The 22966-nt window shown below is 53.5% G+C and overlaps 3 protein-coding genes across 4 annotated transcripts in view; 1 reads left to right on the forward strand and 2 right to left on the reverse strand.

The window, feature by feature from the left end:
* Positions 1-4933, forward strand: part of MYO1D (myosin ID) — a 370077-nt gene extending 365144 nt beyond the window's left edge. For both annotated transcript variants that reach the window (XM_047756630.1, XM_047756631.1), the window contains exon 22: positions 2905-4933. In XM_047756630.1, coding sequence (XP_047612586.1) covers positions 2905-3061 — 157 coding nt within the window. In that variant the 3' untranslated portion in view covers positions 3062-4933. The remainder of the gene's footprint in view (positions 1-2904) is intronic.
* Positions 4934-6371: 1438 nt separating this feature from the next.
* On the reverse strand, positions 6372-10276 carry CDK5R1 (cyclin dependent kinase 5 regulatory subunit 1). Its single transcript, XM_047758678.1, has one exon. The coding sequence runs from the start codon at positions 10138-10140 to the stop codon at positions 9217-9219; it is 924 nt and encodes a 307-aa protein (XP_047614634.1). The 5' UTR covers positions 10141-10276; the 3' UTR covers positions 6372-9216.
* Positions 10277-14486: 4210 nt separating this feature from the next.
* Positions 14487-22966, reverse strand: part of PSMD11 (proteasome 26S subunit, non-ATPase 11) — a 31079-nt gene continuing 22599 nt past the window's right edge. Inside the window, exons 7-14 of the mRNA XM_047757325.1 lie at positions 22579-22723; positions 21455-21515; positions 19630-19692; positions 17490-17615; positions 16974-17009; positions 16660-16711; positions 16217-16359; positions 14487-16098 (exon numbers count right to left, since the gene is read on the reverse strand). Coding sequence (XP_047613281.1) covers positions 16217-16359; positions 16660-16711; positions 16974-17009; positions 17490-17615; positions 19630-19692; positions 21455-21515; positions 22579-22723 — 626 coding nt within the window. The 3' untranslated portion in view covers positions 14487-16098. The remainder of the gene's footprint in view (positions 16099-16216; positions 16360-16659; positions 16712-16973; positions 17010-17489; positions 17616-19629; positions 19693-21454; positions 21516-22578; positions 22724-22966) is intronic.

Raw genomic sequence — 22966 nt, forward strand, 5'->3', positions numbered from 1 at the left:
TCTTTTGCTTCCTTAGGTAGGTTTATTCCTGGGTCTTTTATTCTTTTTCATGTGAGGGTAAATGGGATTGTTTCCTTAATGTCTTTCTCACATTTTGTTGTATAGAAATGCAACAGATTTCTATATATTGATTTTGTATTCAGCAACCCTACTGAATTCATTGATGAGCCCTAGTAGTTCTCCACTAGCGTCTTTAGGATTTTCCATGTATTGCATCATGTCATCTGCAAACAGTGACGGTTTAACTTCTTTTCCGATTTGAATGCTTTTTATTTCTTTATCTTGCCTAATAGCTCTGGCTAGGACTTCCAAAACTATGTTGAACAAAAGTGGCACGTGTGGGCATCCTTGTCTTGTGCCTGATCTTAGAGGAAAAGCTTTCAGCTTTTCTCCATTGAGAGTGACGTTCACTGTGGGATTGTCATATATGTGGCCTTTGCTGTGTTGAGGTATGTTCCCACTTTCTGAAGAGTTTTTATCATAAATGAATGTTGATTTTTTTTTTTTTCCTTTTTTGGCTGCCCCATGGCACATGGAGTTCCTGGGCCAGGGATCATATCCCCGCCGCAGTTGTGACCTCTGCAGCAACACCAGATCCTTTAAGCCACTGTGCCGGGCTAGAGATTGAACCTGCGTCCCAGTGCTCCAGAGACACCACCGACCCCATTGTGCTACAGCAGGAACTACTTGGTGTGGAATTTTACCAAAAGCTTTCTCTGCATTATTGGAAATAATGCTGCTGTAAACATTCCCGTATAGGTTTTCGATTGAACATCTGTTTTCACTTCTGAGGGGTCTAGATCCGGAATTGCTGGGTCACGTGGTAATTCTATGTTTGACTTACCGAGGAAGCCAACTCAATCCACACTGTCTTACTTTGTTGTCTGCTGAAGGCAGTGTGGACAGCACCAGCTGGCTGTTCCTCGGCTGCCTAGCTCTTCAGACCCCAAAGCCAGTCCTTCTTCCTGCCCTCCATTCCTATAGCCTCTCAACCCCTCCTCTGCCCAAACCCCACAGCAGCGCCATGAAGACAGGCAGGGCATCAGGGCAGGGCCACTCAGGGCTGTGCCATGGCAGCTCCAGCTGCAAGCAGGGCCGCTGTGCTGGGGTTTTGCTTGCTCTAGGCCGGCAAGAGGGCCAGGATGAGGGTCGCAGGGCCCCTGACCCAGACCACGGGCTGCACATCTACGCCCACGGCAGCCTGGCTCCTGCAAGAATGGAGAGGCGCCCAAGTCCCTGCCTCCAGTGGGCTCTGCTATTTTTATGTCCAAGTCTGGTTAAAAATAGCCATCTAAGCCAAGGTTTTAGCTGCAGCTGACAAGACATTAAGCATCAGACACCTAATGCTCACAAGTGATAACCACGGGTCTCTTCCTGTGTCCATTTCCTGATTCTGCAACATGTTTAACAAGAAAGCAGGTGGGGGAGTTCCCGTCGTGGCGCAAGTGGTTAGCGAATCCGACCAGGAACCATGAGGTTGTGGGTTCGGTCCCTGCCCTTGCTCAGTGGGTTAACGATCCGGCATTGCCGTGAGCTGTGGTGTAGGTTGCAGACGCGGCTCGGATCCCGCGTTGCTGTGGCTCTGGCGTAGGCCGGTGGCTACAGCTCTGATTCGACCCCTAGCCTGGGAACCTCCACATGCCGCAGGAGCGGCCCAAGAAATAGCTAAAAAGACCAAAAAAAAAAAGAAAGCAGGTGGGGAACAGGCATGAGGAAAGTCCCCGAGAACACCTCCATCCCTGCCACTGGGCACCCCTGGAGGCGTGCTCGGGCCGGGCGCTCCCGCAAAGCCACGGAAAGCCAGGCACTTGAAAGCCAAGCACCACTACCCGGGACCCACTTCCTGCAGAAAAGAGGTCTGAACGATGGTGCCACCTGGAAGGCACCTCCCTCTCCCCTGGGCCAGGCACAGTTGTGCCGGCCTCAGCCTGGGCTCCCTGCACTCAGACACTTGGCATCCCCTGACAGCTGTGCAGGGAGGGAGCCCAGCCTGACCACACTCAAAGCCACCCCGGGGGAAATGAAGGTATTCACAGCACATGGAGCAGGGCCAGCCCCTCTCCACGAGACCCCAGGCCGGCAGGCCCCTCTCCTCTTACCTCCCAGCACCGAGAAAGCCGGTGAGGCATGAGGACCATGCTGACCCCAGTCCAGCAACTGTCAGCTCTTAAATAAGAAGCATCGGAGGTACATTCAGTGCACGAGGCACAGGAGGACAGGTGCTGCCCCCACCCAGCAGGTGCACAGGGAAGAAGCCAAACTGAGCCTCCCCCAGACCAGCAGGGCCGAGGGAACCGCTCCTGCCACGCACCCTGCCTGCAGCCTAGGGAGAAGCACCTCCTGGCCACAGAGAGCCCCCAGGGTGAGAGCAGCCCCCCTGGGCGTCAGGAAGCTGGCATAGACCGGTTCTAACAGCTGCACCCACGACAGGCAGGGCTGAGCCCAGACCCACAGAAGACATTTCTCCCTCAGGGACCATGTTGGGCCAAGTCTCCATTTATCCCTGGACACAGCGCACCCAGGACTCGCTGCTGCCATCAGAGATAACTGATAAATAGTCACAATCAGAGCCCCGTGGCCCTCGTGACACCCCCCCCCCCCCCCACACACACACACACACATCTAAAGGCCAGTGACTCTGTCTTGGCCTCAGGCCAGAGACAAGGTGGCCGTGGCTCCACCACGGCTCCCAGGTCTGTCCAGCTACGTGCTGGGCTCTCGAGCCAGGCAGCGCCCGAACCTCAGCCCCTCGATCCCCAGTGGCTTTGGTTGGGGACTGCAGCGCAGCACCGCCATCCTCACCCTCTCTGTGGCCCGGCAGCAGCCGAGAGGCCTTGCGCTGCCAGGGAGACTCCCCCACTCGGGCCACCTGCTAACCACCTGCCTCTTTTCCGGTTTTTCCAGTGAGAAGCGCCACCTTCAAGTCAACGTCACCAACCCCGTGCAGTGCAGCCTGCACGGGAAGAAGTGCACTGTCTCCGTGGAGACGCGGCTCAACCAGCCGCAGCCCGACTTCACCAAGAACCGCTCGGGCTTCATCCTCAGCGTGCCAGGCAACTGAGGTGCCAGGGTCCGCGCTGTCAGGGTCCCCTGCCTCCTCTGCAGCGCCTCCCCAAGGTCCACCCCCGGCTTTCTCCTTTGGTCTCTGTCTTCCTCTGTCCTGACTGTCCGTGGCCCCCTCAGCAAACCAAAGACCAGCACCCAGCGACCCCTAGTCCCCAGCTCCCCTCTAGTCAGCCAAGGCCACCCCGACACCAGGTCAGCCTGCCTGACCCTTTGACCAGCAGCTGGCCGTGGGGGGGGGAGGAGTGGGGGCGCCCGGGTGCAGTTTCCAACCCAAGACAGGCCCCTGGGCTTGGGGAGACGAGCTGGGGAGGCAGCCCTGCGCTCTCCCTGGGCCCACCTGCCCTCCTCCCCAGGGCCAGAGCCGCCCCCAAGCCCAGCCTCAGGGAGCTGGAGCTCCTCACGGACCCCTGCCCCCATCAGCCAGCCAAAGCCACCGGGTGAGCAGGTTCACCTGCAGGGCAGCCCCTCAGCCCAGGCGCCACTGGCCAGCAGACCAGCTGCAGCCAGCTGGCGTCTGTCCTGCCCAGAGCCTGCCCCCGGCCACCTCCCCAGCGAGAGTAGGCAGGGGATGCCCCAGGGGTCGTCTGAACCATGCAGCCTGGGCCTCTGCTTGTTTTATACTTATTTTTGCAGTCCACAGGGTTGCTCATTAGATTGCGTGTCTGCTGTGTCCACGTTCATGCGAGGAACACTAATAAGAAAATAGGATTGGGGGCAGGGGAGCACTCGGGGGTTTGGAAGGTTCCCCTTCAGACACCTCTGCCTCGTACTCCCCAGGGCCAGGCCGGAGCACACAGGCATCTGGGGAAGCAGAGCCAGGGATCCTGGTGCTGCAGGCCAGGCCAGGATGCCCGCCCCGGCCAGCTGAGAGCCCGTGTGCTCCACATGCGCCCAGGCCCGCCTCCTCCAGGCCTGGGCAGGAGGCCACAGACCTGGGCGCAGCCGGGGTGGGGAAGGGGCTGAGGGCGAGCCCACGCCCCAGGAGGAGCTGGGGGTGGGGGTGGGGGGGCTGTGAAAGAGGGACGTGCTTGTGTCTTCTTCCCTTTCAGCCGCAGATCACAGATGCTGCCTCCCCCGCCAGGCTCCCACCCCCCCTGCCATCCCCGACCCCACCAAACTCACCAAGTGCCGCCTCCTGTGCCTCGCCCAGTGCCTGCCGAGGTCACCTGGCCGGTCCCCGGGTGGTCCCAGCGGCCTGGTTTCCTACGCTGGCCCTCCCCCTGCTTCCCAGGGCTTGAGCACATTCGCACCCTGGACAACTCGCGACAAAGAGTCCTGGTGATATCCTGGCCTCGGAAACGCGCTCTCATCCTCCAAGCCTGGTCGGCTGCCTGTACAGGGCAGCGCTGCCACCAGCCCCGTCCAGCAACACCTGCCGCCTTGCCAGTCGCCTTGACACTAGTCCATCCGTCTTAACTGGAACATGGCCCCTCCTTGCCACCCATCTCCCCAGACTTGTTGCTTTACTAGGTCCACGCAAACGTATGTTTTAGACACCAAGACAGAACGTGCCAACTGAGTGCCTTTCAGAGGCTGGAGGAGGAGCGGGGTCTGGAGTCCTGCCTCCTGCCTTTCCGCGCTGCCTCTGGCCCCTAAGCCCGGCACCTCCGGGTCCACAAGCACTTTTCCCATGATGTCCTAAAAGAAGTCACAGTGTGTGGCAACTGAAGAAGGACTTTCAGGTGTGACCACAGTGCCCAGGGCAAACCAGGAGGACACAGTGATTGTATGCAATGAAGGGTTTCTCTTGATTTCATTAAATGCAGTTTTATGGTTTGGTGCGTATATTCCTAGTTTCCATTAAATTAACTTTATTTCTAAAGCATATTTTGATTTATCATCAAGAGCAATAAAGCATTAAATCTTATTTTTAAAGGTGTTCGGCTTATTGAAAACTATAAAACGGTGGAATTTTGGCTTCCGTGAAGTCACCTGTTATCCCAGAGGATGGAAGGGAGCATTAAACCCCAATACGGTAAAAATAGAGGATGACATACCTGAGGCTTTCGAACAAAAATACTAGTGATGAGTTTCCGCTGTGTCTTGGGAGCCCTGGGACACAGATTCGATCCCTGGCCCTGCAAAGTAGGTTAAGGATCCAGTGTTGCCGCAGCTGCAGCTTAGGTGGTTAACTACAGCTTGGATCTGATCCCTGACCCGAGAACTCCATGTGCCATGGAGCAGCCGAAAAATAAAAATTAAATAGAAAAAAGCTGTAGGGAGAAGTTAAAGCCAAACACTTTTCTTCACCATTCTGAGGCCTGCACACTAGACTTGAAGTTCATTATTTTCTCGTTTACTGAAATCGAAGCATGTATATACTAAAGGCAGGGCTCGGAGCCCCACGGCAATAGCCGAGGGAGGGGTCTGAGCAAACCATGGCTGGTCAGCCTCCTCCCGAGCCTTCAGGTCGGGGTGGGGGAGCTGCAGGCAAGCAAGGCCCCTGGGGGAGACAGGACAGCCCCAGCACCCAAAGGCCCTGCAGCCAGAGGAAGCCAGCCAGTTGCGAGGTCATTGGCGGGACAGAACACACAGTGATAGCTTCTGACTGAACCACAGGAAAAGGCCCTGAGGAAATCAAATGTCCCCGATCACAAGGCTGACAGCTTCCAAGGTGGGACCTGAGCAGGTACAGCCCCTCCCGGGGCCTAGGGACAGCTGTAGCCAGTGGAGCACAGAGCCTGGAGAGGAACGAGTCCAAAACGCCAGGTCCCATCCTTGCAGGCTGGTGGTGTGAGTGGGCACAGACCACTGGCCATACAACGGGTCGACGGCCCTACCCTTGCCACAATCTTGGGCTGGAGTTCCCCCTTTTGGAAACCTGCACAGAGCTAGGCTGGCAGGGCTGAGCCACATGGACCCCAGTCCACGCCTGCTGGCCTGGGAGCCTCCAGGCAGTGGGCCATGAGCAGAGGCAGGCCCAGAACAATGGGGCAGCAGCCTTAGTAGCACCAAGCCGGGTGCCCTGCAGGAGCCAGTGAGCTGGCCCTTGCCAAGCCACACCTGAGCCCCATCCGCCTCCCTGGCCCGCAATCCTGGTCAACCAGCTCCACCAAGGCAGGGGAGCAGCTCCTGCTGGCCCTTCCCCCACCGCCCCACCGTGAAACCGGAGTTGACTTAACCTGTGCTTCTTCCTTAATCACCTTAAGGTGCAGGCTCTCTTTAAGCCCTCAGCCCTAACCCAGCCCACCTCCCACGCGCCCCTCCCCCATAAGGCAATCCAATTAAGCTCTGAGCCCAGGAATCATTGACAAAGGGGGTCCCCAGCCTACTCCACAAGGATGTGCCCACAAAAAAGGTCTATGTAATGGATGGTCAGTGCATTTTATTTAATCAGCACGGTACAAAAATAAATAAAAATAAGGGGAGGGGAATTAAATTACAGCCAAACTGAGCTTCATGACCTGGTCAGATTATAAACCACACATACTTACAAACACGCTAGGCATACATACAAAATGAGACAAATATAAATTAATATCAACAATACCCACAGTTTGGTCAAAGAATAGCTACAGAAGAAATTGCACTAAAAAACCAACATACATCGCACATGTGTAATTAGCAGTTTCAAATATACAGCTATGAATAATTCCGAGTGAAAAAAAAATGGCACATTTTCTTCTCATTGCAAGTTTTAACAACTGTTGGAACAAAACTAAGTTCTAATAACTGCATGGAAAGAATATATCAACCCCTCAGATTTACAAGAAAAAGAGAAAAACCAAATCCTGAACTATTTTCCTGTGACTTGTTCTGTGCACGGATGTAATGTTCACAGCCGTCTGTTCTAAGATTATTTTTCTTAAGACACAAAATGCTCCTGGTTTGCATGCACAATATCACTGTAAAAGCAACAATTTAAAGAATAAAGGGTTGGTTGGTTGGGGGGTTTTTTTGTGGGGTTTTTTTTTGTGTGTAGGTTAGGTTTTCCTTTTTTTTTTTTTTTTTTTTTTTTTTACTGTTGTTCTAAAAGTAGTCTTCATAGCAGCATGTCAAATGGGTTCATTGCTTGCACACTCAAGTATATCAGTTCCTTTACACAATACTGATGACCAGTGCAAGGGAGGGAGGAGACCCCGCCAGGCTTCACCTTGATGGAACTAGAGAGTTCTTTCCTTAGTCCCCAACCACTCCTGAAATGTGCACCGCCTCATAAAATTAAAAAAATAAATATGGAGCGAGAGAAGGAAACACACGAAACTGGAATCCGGCGGCGGCGCCTTCGCACAAGTCCAGGCGCAGCGCAGCCTGGGGAAGGAGCGACCACGGACCCGCGGCCCTGCTCCGGAGACTCGCACCCGAACCTCCCCCTTGCGTGTCGCCAGGGCCCGCTGCCCCCACGGGCCTCCTACCTCGGGTCACACATGGCAGCAGGATCTGCACAGACACGCCAGGCGACAGCTCCAGCGGAGAAGAGGCGCTGCGGCGAGGTCCTGCCAGCAGCCCCGCGGCAGGTTATCTGGCCGGCGGCCCCGGGAAGGGCTCGGCGTGGGCCCCGGGCGCAGCTGGGGCCAATGCGCTCCCGCCGGCCCCGGCAGGCCCTCCTCCTCGGGAGCTCCGCGGGCCCGCGCGCTCGGCCTGGGCCTCTTAAAGCGGGACCTCAATTTCACAGCTTTCTCTTTTTTATGTGAATTTCAGTAGTGCTTGTGCTGAAATCGGCAGCCACCTGGAAGCTAATCCTACGTAAACCGGCCTTCTGCCTCCTTCTGCCTCCCCCGGCCCCCCGTTCCAGCACCCCCTGGGGGATTGGGACTGGAAGAGAGAATTCTCCATAGCGTCTTCACCAGTCTTTGTTCCCCAAGGCCCGAGGGACGGGCCACAGAGGAAAGCTTGCTCCCTTCTCTTGGTCCTCTCCCAAGTCCCAAGCCACCAATCTGGGAGAATTAGAAAGAAAATTGATTAAGTACACATTATGTGTTGTTACAGCCACTGGGGTAAGGCCGACACCCAAACCAGCAGCTGCAAATGATCAGTTGTGGAATCAGCAGGCAATCAGGAGTTCTGCTCTGGCTTGTAATTGTCTCCAAGATCCAGCTGTCTGGGCCTTTCCGGGCCAGGCTTCGTCTTCAGAAGAGACTGAACCGATGGGAAACAGCTTTAAATCAACGGGGGCGGCGGGGGGGTGTGCGGAAGAGGGGGGCGTACACCATGACCACCTCACCCTGATCCCTGGCATCACCCACCCCCCGACCCCCTCCGCAGCTCTGCAGGACAAATGTCAAGTGCACCAGCAAGAGGCCTTGGCCCTGATGTGGGCACTGGCTCCGTCCCAGGCATGGCAACCCCATCCGCCCAGAAGGCAGGCTGTTGACAGTGGGCCCCTGGAGCTGTCCTGGCCTCGCCACAGGGTGACTAAGCTGCATGATTCAAATGAGAGATTCACCTGGGAAAGGAGTCGTCCCCGGCTTCACCCCACCCCTTTAGCTGGGACCCAGAGTGAAAGAATGAGTCAAACCAGCTCATTAACCAACACTACCAATACGCCTGGGAGCAGGGGGCAAGGCGGGGGGGGGGGGGTGTTCCACGTCTCCACTAAAGGAAAGCCCTTCTCCCTAAAAAAGAGAGCAAACCAGGGTCGTGCATGGTTAAACAACAAGACAGAATCCTTGCACCAGGCCGGCTTTTCCTCCACTGAAGAGATTATCTCAGGGACACGGGCATCTGGCCTCACGGCCCCACGTGCGGCTCAGTCGGGGTGGCCAGCTCCAGAAGCCTCTGGGAGAAGGGACGACCCAAAACAGGGGCCAGAAAAGAGCCTCCGACTAGAAACTCCAATTCCTCCCTGGGCCACCTGGCCAGGGGCCCCCCCCGCCGCCAGCTCCCGTCGTGCAGGGAGCAGCGGGCAGCCTCACCTGCCTTGGTCCAGCAAGGGCACAGGCGGCAGCAGGGGCAGGTCAGTCCTTTGAATTCCCCGAAGTGAGAGGTGAGGGGCCGAGGTGGCTCTGAATGTATCTTCTGGGTGTTGCACGACGTTCGGGAGTTCAGAAGCGCCCGGAGTTCTTGGCAGGGCTGAAGAAAACCCCAAGGAGAGAAGGTGGGAAGGGCGAGGCCCTTGGTGGCTTTGCTAAACACATACTGTACACAAATTCTGATTTAAGAATAAATTTTTAAAAATGAATCCTTGAGCCATGGTGCCGGCTAGCGGGCTCACCGGTCCAGCCCGAGGAGGAGCCGTTTCTTGTCCTCCGGGCCACTCTCGTTCTTCAGGTCGGAGAACACCTGTGTGAAGTAGTGGGGGTCGGCGTTGATCTGCAGCATCTTGGAGCTCATGAGGTTGATGACCGAGAGGCAGCGGTCCCAAAAGGCCTCCTTGCAGCTCTCCACCAGGAAGGGCTTGAGCGGGTAGGAGATCTCGTTGCCCATGTAGGAGTAGGAAAGGTACAGGCAGGTCAGCAGGACAGCCTGGAGCTCGTGGTCGGAGCCCACCTCGGAGGAGATGACATCCCTGCAGAGCATGTAGAGGAAGACCACGTTGGCCGGCGTGATGAAGCCCTGGTCCTGCCAGCCCTGCAGGAGCAGCGAGCGGTCCACGCTGCGCAGCCAGAGCACAGGGTCCGTGGGGGACAGGTGCTTCAGGCGGTAGCACCGGCGACAGAGAAACTCGCCCAGGCAGCGCAGCAGCTCGCTCGTGGACGCCTGGACAATGACCCGTTTGGGCGTCCCTGCGGAGGTGACGGCAGGGTGCGGGGCCTTCTTGACGGAGGAGGAGACCCCGGTCTGGGAGCCCGAGAGCTGGCTGGCAGGGGGTGCGGGCGGCTGGGCCGGTGGGGGCTGGGCGAACGTGGACAGGTTGGCGCACGACAGCGACTTCTTCAGGTTCTCATTGTTGAGATGCGTGATGTTGTTCTGGTAGCTGCTGTTGGGCTGCACCTTTTTGGAGTTCTTCTTCTTGGCCGACACGGCCACGATCCTCTTCCACGGCAGCACGGAAATGATGGAATGCCGCTTCAGGTTCTTGTCCTTGGCGTTCTTGCTGTTCTGCACGGCCGTGTAGTGGCCCACCGTGGCCCCGCCATCCTCAAATAGCGTGGCCTTCCGGTAGCTGGGGGACAGGGACAACACCGTGCCCATGGTGCCGCTGCGCGCCGGGCGGGGACCCGCGCCCCTGCGCGCCCAGCCTGCCGGCCAGAGGGAGCAAAGGGCTCACCGAGCCCGCGGCGGCCCGGGGGTGACGGGGGCGCTCCTGGGGTCGCGTGCCGCCCCTTCGGATCTGTGTGGAAAACAAGATGGTTCTCAGCGCCAGGCGGGGCTCGCGCCGCGCTCCTCCGCCCCAGACCCGCGCCCGGGCCTTCCCCGGCCGACACGGCCCCGCCCGCGCCCCCGCGCCGCAGCCTGGCCGCTCCACTGCGGCACCGGCACCCGCTCCCACCGAGGTCCGGATGGCAGCGCTGGGGCCTGGGCGCCGGCAGGGACGGCCGGGGACATTGCCTGGACACCGCGCGCGGCCGCGACCCCGGCCCGGCTCCCCGGGAGCAGCGGGCGGCCCCAGGAGTAGGCTTACCAGGCAGACGGCTCCGGCGCTCCGCGCCCTCCGCAATGCGCGCCGCGATCCCGGCGCTCGGCGGGGCTCGGCGGGGCTCGCGCCCGGCGGCGGCGGCGGCGGCGGCGGCTCCGGAGCTTCTGTCCAAGGTTCTGCAGGCGCTGCGGCCCCGCCCCCCGCTCGGCCGCCTTCGCCGCCGCCGCGCCCGCGCCCGCGCCCGCTCCGGCGCGCACCTCAGCGACTGCTCTCGGGAGCGCGCGCGGCCAACGCGCCGGCCGGGTTGGGCCTGGTCTCGCCCGCGAGCGGGGGCCGCCGCCGTGCTCAGCTCAAGCCGCGCGCGGTACGGGCAGCGACGCGGACACGAGCCCCAGGAGCCTCTACTCGCCGAGCCCCATCCAGGACCCCGACTCCGGCGGCGGGTACTCGCGGCACCGCCCCGCCCTGCGGGGCCGCCCCCTCCCGTACGGCTCGCCGCCCGCTCAGTGCGGCCGCGCCAGCAGCAGCCCCGCCGCGTGAGAGTCGCGGGCGCCCGGCGCACCCGAGCTCGGGCGGGTGGAGAGCTCCGGAGGGGCGGGGCCGAGGTCCGACCCCGCCCGCCGCCCCGCCCAGACACGTGCTGCCTTTGTTCCCGCCGCGGCGCCCGCAGCTGCGGGCGGTGGGGACGCTCTGGGACGTGTCTCCGCCCTCGCGACGCGCGGCCGGTCCGGGCTGAGGCTGTCTCCCGAGAAGCCGTTCACCGAGGCTGGACCCCGAGCAGCCTTCTTCCATATAACATCCCTGTTAGCTGGGGAGCTCGGGAAAGTGCGGAGAGGCGAAGCCTTTGCTGAGGCCTTCGGAGTACCACGCGCATCCCAAGGGGGCTGTCCCAGCAGTTTGAGTGCCTTTGCCTTGGGGACCTCCTTTGCCCCATCCCAGGAGATTGCCCGCGGCCCGGGTAGGTCTCCAAAATGCAGGCCAGAGGCGTAGGCAATTCTGGGGCATTCCACAAAGAGCGACTGGCTTCCCCACACCACACCTGGGACAGGGCCCTGAGGCTCCTGGTTTGGTTGCTGCCCCAGAGATGGGCCCACCACAAATGAGACCTCCAAATTTCCACTTGCCCTCTTATCTGTTAAAGTACAAATGAAGCAACTGCTTCTCCAACCAGCCTCTGATCTACTGCTTAAAATGTTTTTCATGCTAAGCATGTATCATTTGAAGACTCGGTTATCTGTAAAATTATTAAATTCTGAGTAAAACTTTGGCTTTAGTAAGAACTTTCCTCTCACAAGGAACAAGAATCCAGGCCCGTCACAAAGGCTATTCTTCATTTACTTTTAGTTTGGTTCTGGAGATTGACAGATTGGACCATGAACCGGGGAAACAGGAGACAAACCATATCTTAATTCAAAATACCACCTCTGGACCTGATGATGAGGAAGTGGCAGAATATCCAATTCTCTGACTCCCCGACCACTCCAGCACACAGCCTGTGCCAGCTCTGCCTACTGCCCTAAGCAGAACAGAACTCTGGTGCCATTCAAAACAATGCTACTACCATCATCAGAAAGTACTAGAATGTGCTAAAGTACTACCCAGAGATTTCTGTCAATAGTGGCAACTCAAAGTTTTGGAGACCGTGGTGACCACATAGTGGAAAATGCGTTGCTCTTTTCCAGAGCCCTTCATAAACAACCACAGCAGCTATTATCTTAGAAGATGAAGGTGGGCCCTTGGCACAATGTGCCCCTCCCTCTGAATGTTCCTTAAGGTACAGCCCCTCCTTCCTCAACTCTCCTCTAGAGTAGAGCTCTCGGAACTCATCTCCAGGTTTTCTGGCCAAATAACTCTCTTCCCAAGGCGAAGATGAACCCCAGCCTCTTTTCATCCTGCCCGTAGTGGAGGCCCAACTCCCAAGTTGGCCCGTGTCCACACTGCCTTCCACACTGCCACACTGTCTCATGGTCCCCTTCAGATTCTGGTGACGACCAGAGTTTAAATGCTTTCCACTCCCCCCAAATGTGTTTAGATTGCTACGCCTGTGATACACCCCTTAGAACTATCTGGACCCACCCTGTTACCTGTATATACCTACAAATTTAAATTTTAACTATTCCAATTCATGGTGGGCAGTACCAAGCCCCTGCGTTTCACCCCCCTGCGTTTCCCAAACCACAGAAGCCTGTGTTGGCCTGGGCCTTTTCCAGCCTGGCTGAACTTGTGTCCGCTCTTGCCTCTGTCCAGCCAGCCCTCCCCTACTGCCTTCAAAAAGAGCTCTTGGCGGAACTACCCCAACCTCTTCCCACTTGTCAGAGGTGAAGTCCTGTGTGCAGCACAGGACTTGACTGGGATGGCACTGCCAGCACACTGGCTGTTGTGACGGGAGGTGATCTGGAACCCTGTCCACCCACGTCACGCCTGCTCTGCCTGTTTTGAGGCGCCACACCATCCTGTGCTCAGTCACCCCACCACCGCCACCTGCACTTACTCCAACTGCGAAGAGCAGCAATCAGCCAAAAATGGCAGAATCAAGGACCCAGAAGGTAGACCCAGCTGAATGATGCACAGCTGTTTTCTTCCCAATCTTCACATCCCACCCCCATCAATCATTCTCTTTATCCTATAGTCCGTCTAGGTGCCGGAAGGGCCAGCCTGCTTGTTGCATGCACTGTTTGGCTGGTATGTCCACAGAGTCCCAGGATCCTAAGAAGTCATGCTTTCTTCTCTCAGGCATCAGAGAGCAGCATCTAGTGGCCCTTCTGGGCAGCGCAGATTACATAACCAGCATGCAGCAGGGCTCCAGAGCCAAGTGCCTCAGCTGCCGCTCCCTGACACCATCAGTATCTCATTAACGCACAAGGAAGCCCTGGCACAGGGAAGGCTGGTGCCAGGAAGGGACCCCAGGTGAGGCAGCCAGGCCCAGGCCAGCCCATGGGCCACCCCACCCTAGGCCAGCCCATGGGCCACCCCACCCTCTCAGCTGTGCCTAGACTCAGCTTATTTAAGACCTGGGAGGGAGCAGCACTGTCCAAAAAAAAATTAACGTGAGCCACAAATGCAAAGCCACACTGGTAATTACTTGATAGTAGCCACATTTTAAAAGTTAAAAGAAACAGGTGTATTTTGATACTATATTTTATTTAACCCAGTAAATGCTCAAAATATTTCAAAATATATTTAAAAAGTGGAGCAATTTTTCATTCTTTTTCCACATTCCTTCAAAGTCTGGTTTGTTTACATGTCAGGACATCAAGGACTCAACAGCCACGCGGGGCTCGTGGCCACACACACAGCAGACAGCGCAGGTCTAGAAGAAGTCGGCAGGCCTGCAAGGGGAGCAGAGGGAAGGACTGCTGCCCCACTGAGCTCCTGGGAACCCCCCACCCCACCCCAGCTCTGGATCCTCTGGATCCCTTTGGAATATTTTTAAAGTCCTTCATTAGAGCACACCTCTTCCTTAAGTGAAACTATACACAGAGACACAATACTGAAACACGGAACAGAATGGCTCCAGCCCACCCATCCCGTCCCAGTGGAGCGCTTCGGGACAGACCACTCCCCGCAGCATCAATTTCAATTGCTTTTGTACAAGATTCCAAATGAAAACAAAGCCAAACTAAATGCCAGGGCTCTCCAAGCACCTGCACTTCCATGACTTCATGTAACCCCCTCACCACAATTACCTACCAAAGAAGCGCCGTCCTGTTTTATAGGTGAGAAAATAGGCTCAGAGGATATTACAGCCCAAACCCCGTATCCTCTCTGGACCATGATGCCTTGGAAAAACAAAGATAAGAGAACCCCATTCCCTATTTCGGACCTCCGAGACCAACTTTCTCACCCAGATCTAAAGGTCTCCCATGAAGCAAACGCGATAGCAGAACTTTCTCCAGTCTAGAGGGCTACACAGACCTGTCTGGACTTGATCAGAAGCCCTCCAGCACTCAAGAAAGGACACTTTTTGAAAAAAAAATTGTTTTTATTGGAACTCATCTGAACATCAGATATACCTGGTGTTGGTTAGCAAGAACCGTTTGTACATTTGATATTGATGGTGCCAAAACCAAAACAGTGACTGGACATGATGGGGAAAGATGTTGAGAACAAATACCTGATTTTGGAGAGGAAAACAAAAGCCAGTCAGATTCAGTGAGGATGCAAAACCTGGTACAACAAAATCCTTTTACAAAATATAAATTTATTACGAAAACCTGGAAGGATAATCTGAGAAAGGAAAAGAAAGAGAAAAGGAGGCCAGCGGGAAGGAGGCGGGGGCGGCGGGAGGGACGACAAAGAGGACATGAGAGAAAGAAGAAAACAGAGCTGAGCACAACAGAGGTGCAGAAGCTTACCTGCCCAAACGGCATTAAAGCCTTGCTAAGGAATCTCATCGTTAAACCAAGCATGCTGGAGTACAGTGCTCTACCTCCCAGCCACCCACTTCTAAGAGGTAAATCGAGAAGCTCCCTGGGAGGGGGACATGAGGTTGCGCGAAAACCCAACAACGAAACTGGGAGAAAAAAAACCACACCCCACAGTCTCATTTCCAATGTTCACTGTTTTAAAAAGGAATAAATCCATCTGCCAGCAGGAGAGGAGCAGTGGGACGGAGAGAGAAGCTGAAGAATTTCAGACAGCCTGACTCCCCTGGAGGGAGAAGGAGGAAGCAAAGAGAAACATGGGATGGTCTCCTGGCTGAGAGGAGACAGAGGGAGACAGAGAAAAAAGCAGAGGGGGGAGCAATTAAAACACTGACGTCTAATCTAGTTTACTGTGTTAAAAAGAGCCACATGCACAGCAGGCCCCCAGAGGGCCCACGCTGCTCCCCGTGTGGCCGAGGTGGACACTAGCTCCTGGCCTCATCCGCAGTCCTTCACAGGTCGGAGCGGAGCCGAGCAGGTGCTGCTGCTGCGGCGGCGTCGGCGGCGCCGGTGGTGGTGGTGGTGGTAGTGGTTGGTGGTGGGTGGTGGTGGTGGTGGTGGCAGCGGCGGCGGCGGCGGGACCTTCAGCCAGTCTGCTGGAGCCATGTTGGGGGAGAGGCGAGTGGACAGGCCATATGGCAGGGGAAAGAACACCGAAACGCCTCATTTCAAATAAAAAAGAAAATAGTCTATACACAGTTGTTTGTTTTGGTTCCGTACAAACAGAATAAAAAGTCGTTGCTTTGATGGTCAGGCAAACACCCAATTCTGAAGAGGAGGCGAGGTGACACCCAGCGAGTGGGTCAGGAGCCCCAGTGGCTGGCGGAGCGCCTGGCTTTGCAGCCCTCTCCCAGGAGGCAGAGAGCACAGCTTTAGGTAGTGTAAGCCTTTTTCCTTTTATTTAGAATAACCTTTTTTTTTTTTCTTTTTCTTTTTTTTAAGCAATTTCCCCACTCCCAAGTTGGGCCAGTAAAGATTACATGAAAACTGGCACACCTATCGGCTGGAATACAGATGCACCAAATGAGGATTTAAAAACTTTCCGAGCGAAAAGTAGAACAGAAAGAAAAAAGAATCTCCTAGCATTTTCCCCAAAGGTTTCACTCTCCCGCCACACACACTCTCCAAAGGACCGCTACAGATCCAATTCTGCAAGAGAAGACAGAGCAGTGTCAATCGAGGAAGCCGGGAGGCCACCAGGAGGCTTCCAGTCTCGGCAGGCAGAAGGCAGGGCTGCTGGGGCCTGGGGCCCAGAGCCAGCACTCACCTATGTCAGTTTCTTGGCTTTGTTGTAGAGGGAATCCACTACTTTACTCATGTTCTGAATTGTTTCCAGTGCAGCTTCGTACGTTTTATCTACTGGGGGTTCATCGAAAATAATCAAGACGCCCTCCCCCTGGTCCAAGATCCCTGCAGGAAACACAAGTGAACCCAGGTAAAAGAAGGGATTAGAAACACAAGCACTTGAGAAGCAGCCCACTCCCCAGCTGCCTCACTTTCTCCAGAAAGGAGAGAAAACAGAAGTCAACTTCCTGTTTCATCTGCACATGTTTACCATACCCCTCACCACAGGGATGAGAGGGGAAAGGATCCCAAGGAACCGCCAGGTGAAGCAAACGGAGCCTTTTCTTCCAAGATAAACAAGAACATGCTGCCCCTTCACCACTGCATCACCACCACCAGCCCCCTCACCGTGTGTGACTGACTTACCATGAAATTTCTTGTCAAGAATCATCTGTGATAATTTCCTTTCCACATCGGCCTAAAATCAAAGCATACGATTAAAGGGACCAGCATCTACTAGTCAGAGATCACAGTGACATGAAAGCCTTGTATAAAAGGGTCTTAGGCAAATGGATTGAAAATAAAACAGCAACAATGCAACTTCAGCTCTGAGCCCATGGTCCTGGTTCCCACTGTGAAGCTTGGGGGCTTCTGAACAAGGCCTAGTGCATGTAAATGGCAGCCCCTCCACTTGCCCCTTTCCCCATCCCTACCCCCAAGATAAGCTCAGGGCTCCTTACCTTGGAGAGTTTGATGAGGCTAGATATGTGTTCAATCTAAAAGGAAAGGTAAAAAGACACCAACAATGAAGCTTTTACTTTTGCCTCTAATACTGGGGTAGGGGTGGTGCTATATCCTGAAATCCTGCCAAGTGTCTCTGTAGGGCCAGATTCTCTTTAGCCGTGCTTAGGTCTCTCGCGCTCGGTCCAGGTGCCTGTCCTACATCACTGCAGACAATGAACACATTCCCGTCTCACACCCAGAACAGACAGCATTTACCACATGCGAGGCAACTACAAAAGGACAAGACTGTGCTGCACAAGGGCAACCCCACCAGTTCTCTGCCCCACAGCATCCCTCTCCTCGATTTGCATCCTCTATCAAGAAAATCCCAAGCTCTTGGAGTCTCTTGCCCACCAGGCACACCCTTGGAAGTGAGCTCCCATCTCAGATAGATGTGGGAAGGGAGGGGGCTAGAGTGAGGATGCCCAGCCAGAAACCCTCTCCCACTGGAGAGTCCCCAAGAGGGTTCTTACCTGTACTCGGGAAAAAGGCTCAATGACTCGGATGAGATTCTGTTCCAGTAAGTTGTCATACAACTTGGCCAAGTGCGTGCTGATGATTGGGTCGTCCCGGAGCTCTGCCCGGTAATCCGTCAGGGCCTGCCAAGAGAGCCAACATTGGCTCAGAGAAGGACTGGAAAGTCACACTACTCACAGCTATCTAAGTTGTGTTCTAGCCCTTGTAACTACATGGTTGACTGAAGTTCTGGAGGATTTGGGGAGATGGAAGAACAGCCATGAGAGAAGGCAGAAGAAAAGGAACATCAGAAGTAAAAGGCGGGAGTTCCTGTCGTGGCGAAGTGGTTAATGAATCCAACTAGGAACCATGAGGTTGCAGGTTTGATCCCTGGCCTTACTCAGTGGGTTAAGGATCCGGCGTTGCCATGAGCTGTGGTGTAGGTCGCAGATGTGGCTCGGATCTGGTGTCGCTGTGGCTGTGGTGTAGGCCGGTAGCTACAGCTCTGATTGGACCCCTAGCTTGGGAACCTCCATATGCCATGGATGCAGCCCTAGAAAAGGCAAAAAGACAAAAAAAAAAGAAGTAAAAGGCATCCTAGGCACCATCTTTCCATCCCAAAGCCTCAGGCTGACAGCTCAAACCATGTAAGCCCCAAGAGCAGCTCAGCTTGCAAGCTAAATTAACTGCACAAGCAGGTCTCAATATGTATACCACAGAACCAACATGGCTTCTGTTGGGGAGGTGGGGGATGGGTCTGAGGTTAAATAATGGGCCATACTGAATTCTACAGCTAGCTCTTGGGGGTTTATCAGCACAGTGTAGGGCTGCAGTTGCCAGAAAACAAAAGTACCTTTCTAATTTTGTTTAGTCCCAGTGTTTCTCAGATATCTGACCACAGACCCTTTTTAAAAATTCCTAATAGAAGTGTTCCATTAAACATCCCAAACTCTGGGATGAAGTGATCTAGACTCTTTGTTTACTCAGGTATGTGATTTATTTACCTTTAGTTACGGTCTCAATATCCCAGCCTCAGGTCAGCTATGCTATAAGGTGTTAAGGGAAGCAAGCAAGTCATGCCAACTAAGGAAATGAAATTGGCAAGAAATCTCCAGGAAGGTAATGAATCTTGGGGACAGTCAGAGAACCACATGGTTTAGTTTCTGTCCACAAAATTTTCCTTCCTGGATCTACGCTGTTTTCAAGTTGGTCTTTACACTCAGACTGTGAGGAGAGAGGCTCAGAAAAGTATGTAAGTCTCACCCTATTGCTTAGACAAGTTTTTCCCCTTTCCAAACCTTTACAAACAGAGTGAAAGGCACAGGAGGCAAAGCAAGCTTAGAAATTCATCCTAAGGAACTGTCTTTCAGCCCAGATGCACACATCAAAACTCCTCTTCTGTCCACAGAGGAGAAACTGACCTGGCATTTCTGGAGCAGAAGAAAGGCCTAAGACCATGCTGTACGGAGCAAGCACTAGGAGTCAGACCCTGGCACGCGTTAGCTGTGTGACTCTGGCATCCTCTTTTTTTCCTTTTCTTTTCAGGGCCGCACCCTTGGCATATGGCGGTTCCCAGGCTAGGGGTCTAATCAGAGCTGTAGCCACCAGCCTACGCCAGAGCTACATCAACACCAGATCCAAGCCACATCTGCGACCTACACCACAGCTCACGGCAACAACGGATCCTCAACATCCTTAACCCACTGAGCGAGGCCAGGGATCAAACCTGCAACCTCATGTTTCTCAGTCGGATTGTTTCTGCTGCGCACGTCGGGAACTCCCTGGATTTAAACCCCTCCTTGAATCCCAGCTTCCCCAAGCGTAAAGTGCAGGTATTAGGTTTGTGGTGAAAAATCAAGTGAAAGGAGGAGGACAGAACTTTCTGAAACTGAAAGGTACCGTGTATAAACGAGGTATCACGACTCAACAAGCTTCGCTGTACAGAAGTGCCTAACTACTTCCGGGTTCTGATACTGTACTACAGTTAAGATGTAACCTTTGGGAAAAACGGGGTGAATGGTACATGGCAGCACTCTGTACTATCTTTGCTACTTCTTATGAAACTGTAATCATTTACAAATAAAAAGGTTTTTTCAGAAGTACTTTAATGCCCCTCTCCTCTACCCCTTCCCTACCATTACCCAATACCATGCTTACCTTTTCAAAATCTGCCAGTGATCTGTTCTTGCTAGCCTGAGCCACACATTTTAATGCTTCTGTCTAGAATAAAGAGAAAAATAGTGAAAGGGATCTATTCTGCCACCCCAACAAGTCTCATAAGAAACATGCTATGATACAACTTCTGGCTACGAAGAAAAAGCTGGCCCACCACTGCTCCTGAGAGGCCTGGGAAGAGCTGGAGGAATACCACACTATGTCACCAGTTTCCCTTTGAAAGCTGACGTGGTTTAAAGATACTAGGAAATAGGGAGTTTTCTAAAAACGGACTTTGATAAAGCATTCTCCAAAGATGACAAACTAGAAGGGAAAAATGGCCAGAGAAGTGTGATTTCTTTCCCCCTCCTCCAAGATTTCCTATGTCCACCCCCCCGCCCCCGAGATGCCTTCCCGCCCTAAGACCTGATCACACCTGTGCTTCATCTAGACTCATTCTGCTGGGTCTAGCGCAGGGCACAGACCAAGGTTTACTTTCACGAGGGGTGAGACATCAAAATTCTACATGTTATACTGCCTGTTAAAACCCCAGAGTGCTGAAAGTATAATTAAGCGTTGAGGGGCAATTTCTAACCTGCATATAAAAGGCATCTGACCAAGCTAAAAAGTCTCCACTCTGCAAGAACTCTAAAACATTCACCTTTCTAGAGATGGGCCTGAGTCCTTCTTGAAAGCTGTCATCAAGGTACAAAGGACCAGAAGGACTCCTCTTGTACTAGCCTATGTACTTAAACAAGGAGAGTGTGTCTTATTCAGCAGACTTTTAAAATGGTGCAAAGCAAATCATTAGTGTAGTTTGTCTTCAGCATTTGTTCTACAGGCGAAACAAATGTCATGAGAGAAGCCTGAAACTTAGAGGCAGATAACCCAAGTTCAAAATCTGGCTTCACTGTTGCGACCCGACCTTGTTCTGGACACTTGACCTCTCTTAGCCCATCTCCTCAACTCTAGCTCTAGACATGATCATGAGTCTTTCACTACGGTAATAACCAATATTCTTTGGTCAAAACTAGGAGCTGATCTGAAATTTTTTCTCATGAAAAGCCAATTACGGCCACTTGTATAAAAGGAAGAAATCATCTGTTGTGGGACATTCTGCCACAGATATAGGAAGACAGCCAATGTGTCTGCTTAGAGACAACTGCGTCTGAAATCTAGAAAGATTACTTTTACTTTACTAGTGACAGTCAAAGTACAAAGAAGTGATGATGCAGACATCCAAGACATCATCTTTACAGAGCTCACACTCTTACCTACTCAGCCACAGAAGGCACCACAAAGAAGAGCTACCAACCATCAAGGCCTCTTCTTGCACCGCACCCACAATTCAGGATGGGACTGGAATGGGACTCGTATGAAAAGCACTCGAAAGAGTCATCGAAACCCAGTTTCTGCACCAAGCAATCTGACCCTTCTAAAGACATGTGCACCAGCTCATACCAGGCTTCAGACTCTTGGAGAATCTAAGGTGTCATATATTCTGCACATTAGATTTGCAAGCCAAGATCAGAGTAGATAGACTTTCTGGTCAAAGCTAAATGCAACCTAACTCAGTGCAAATGCTACAGTTCAAGTCTGAGTTCTGTAAGTTCCTCAAACCACCTGAAACCCACAAGAGCACCAAACTTTTCAGGCCAAGGATCAGTAATACAAGAAATACACTGAATGAGCTTAAGGGAAAGGGTTGGGGGAGAGAATGAAGAGCAGAATGGAGACCTGAAGAGCATGGTCTCACCGAACACTGTGTCTGACAACATGCTGCCTCAGAGTGAGCAGCCATCAGAACTGTGGTCAAGGCATCCCCTACCTGCCTCCCCGCATACCGAAGTGCAAGCTTCCCGCTCACCAAAGCCTGGACATCTTCTGGGCTAGAAAAAAAGACATACTTGGTCAATTGCTCCAGGAATGTTTCTAAGTATATTTAGGCAAATTTCTTTTTCTCTGCAAAGACTCTCCCCACAGAGGTAATCGGCCCCCGCCTCTAAACCCACAGCCCCTCACACCACAGAAGCAAGGCTTTCTCCACTCTGGGCTCAGTGCTGAAGAGCAGAAAAGGTCCAGCATCAAGAAGAAAGCCACACTGAGTTCCCGTTGTGGCGCAGTGGTTAACGAATCCGACTAGGAACCATGAGGTTGCGGGTTCGATCCCTGCCCTTGCTCAGTGGGTTAAGGACCCGGCAGTGCCGTGAACTGTGGTGTTGGTTGCAGGTGCTGCTCGGATCCCGCGTTGCTGTGCCTCTGGCGTAGGCCGGCGGCTACAGCTCTGATTCGACCCCTAGCCTGGGAACCTCCATGTGTAGCGGGAGCGGCCCTAGAAAAGGCAAAAAGACAAAAAAATAAATAAATAAATAAAAGAAGAAAGCCACACTGAACTTGCCACCAGTAATAGACCCAACAGGCAAAATGTAAGTATAAATCAAATGCCAGTATAACAGGTCTTGTTAAAACACAACCCCTGTATAATCCCAAGATTCAAAAAGAATCCCAGGCAGTAACACGTTAATTCCCAAAAGAACATGGATAAATTCTATAGAATTCTTTATAAAAGGATCCAGCTTCCTACTTGCCAGTGCTGCCTTTTTCCAACCTCTCCCTAACTTCTCGAAGCCAGCCCCGTTCTGGGTGGACTGATTGGCTGGTGGTGATCATGCCCTGGCCTTCTGTGCTGTGCTCAGCACCTCTCTGGACAGAATAACTGAAGGATGAAGAGAACACCCAGAGGGGGAAAGAGATTTCTAAACTCTGTCTCCCCGACTCTGAAAGACTAGCAAGCAAAGGTGCTCTAGATTACCTTTGCTCCTCCCACTCCACTCAACCAGCCCCACGAGGTGGTGACTGCTGCTTCTGGAAGTGGCCAAACTTTTCTGCCATGGCAGAAAAACCTAGATGAAGGGCTTGAGTTCTCATATCCCAAAGTTAATGTGCACCTACGTGTTGAGCATGATTTTGCACAGCAACATGTACTTCAGAGATGTGATGGCCTTGGGGCTATCGATGGAGTCATAACCCTCAAATGCCTCATAGAAATATGAGTATGCAGTTTTCCAATCCTTCTCCTCTGCTGCATGGATAATACCTGGGCAGTGAAAAGAAAAGAGGAAGAACCAAATGAAATAACAGAAGCATAAAACAGAACAGCTGGGAAGGGCTTCAGAAATCTAGCCCAACCTTATCTATTATCTACTTACTGATGAGGTCAGGAAAGATTTATTCTTTCCTGACCTCATCAGTAGGTCAGGAAAGACCTGCTCAAAGTCACTGCCATCTAGTGGCAAAGCTGGGATTAGAACTCAAATCTTCAGCCAATACTAAGTCCAAA

This window comes from Phacochoerus africanus, chromosome 14 (genome assembly GCF_016906955.1).
Source record: "Phacochoerus africanus isolate WHEZ1 chromosome 14, ROS_Pafr_v1, whole genome shotgun sequence".
Classification (NCBI taxonomy): domain Eukaryota; kingdom Metazoa; phylum Chordata; class Mammalia; order Artiodactyla; family Suidae; genus Phacochoerus; species Phacochoerus africanus.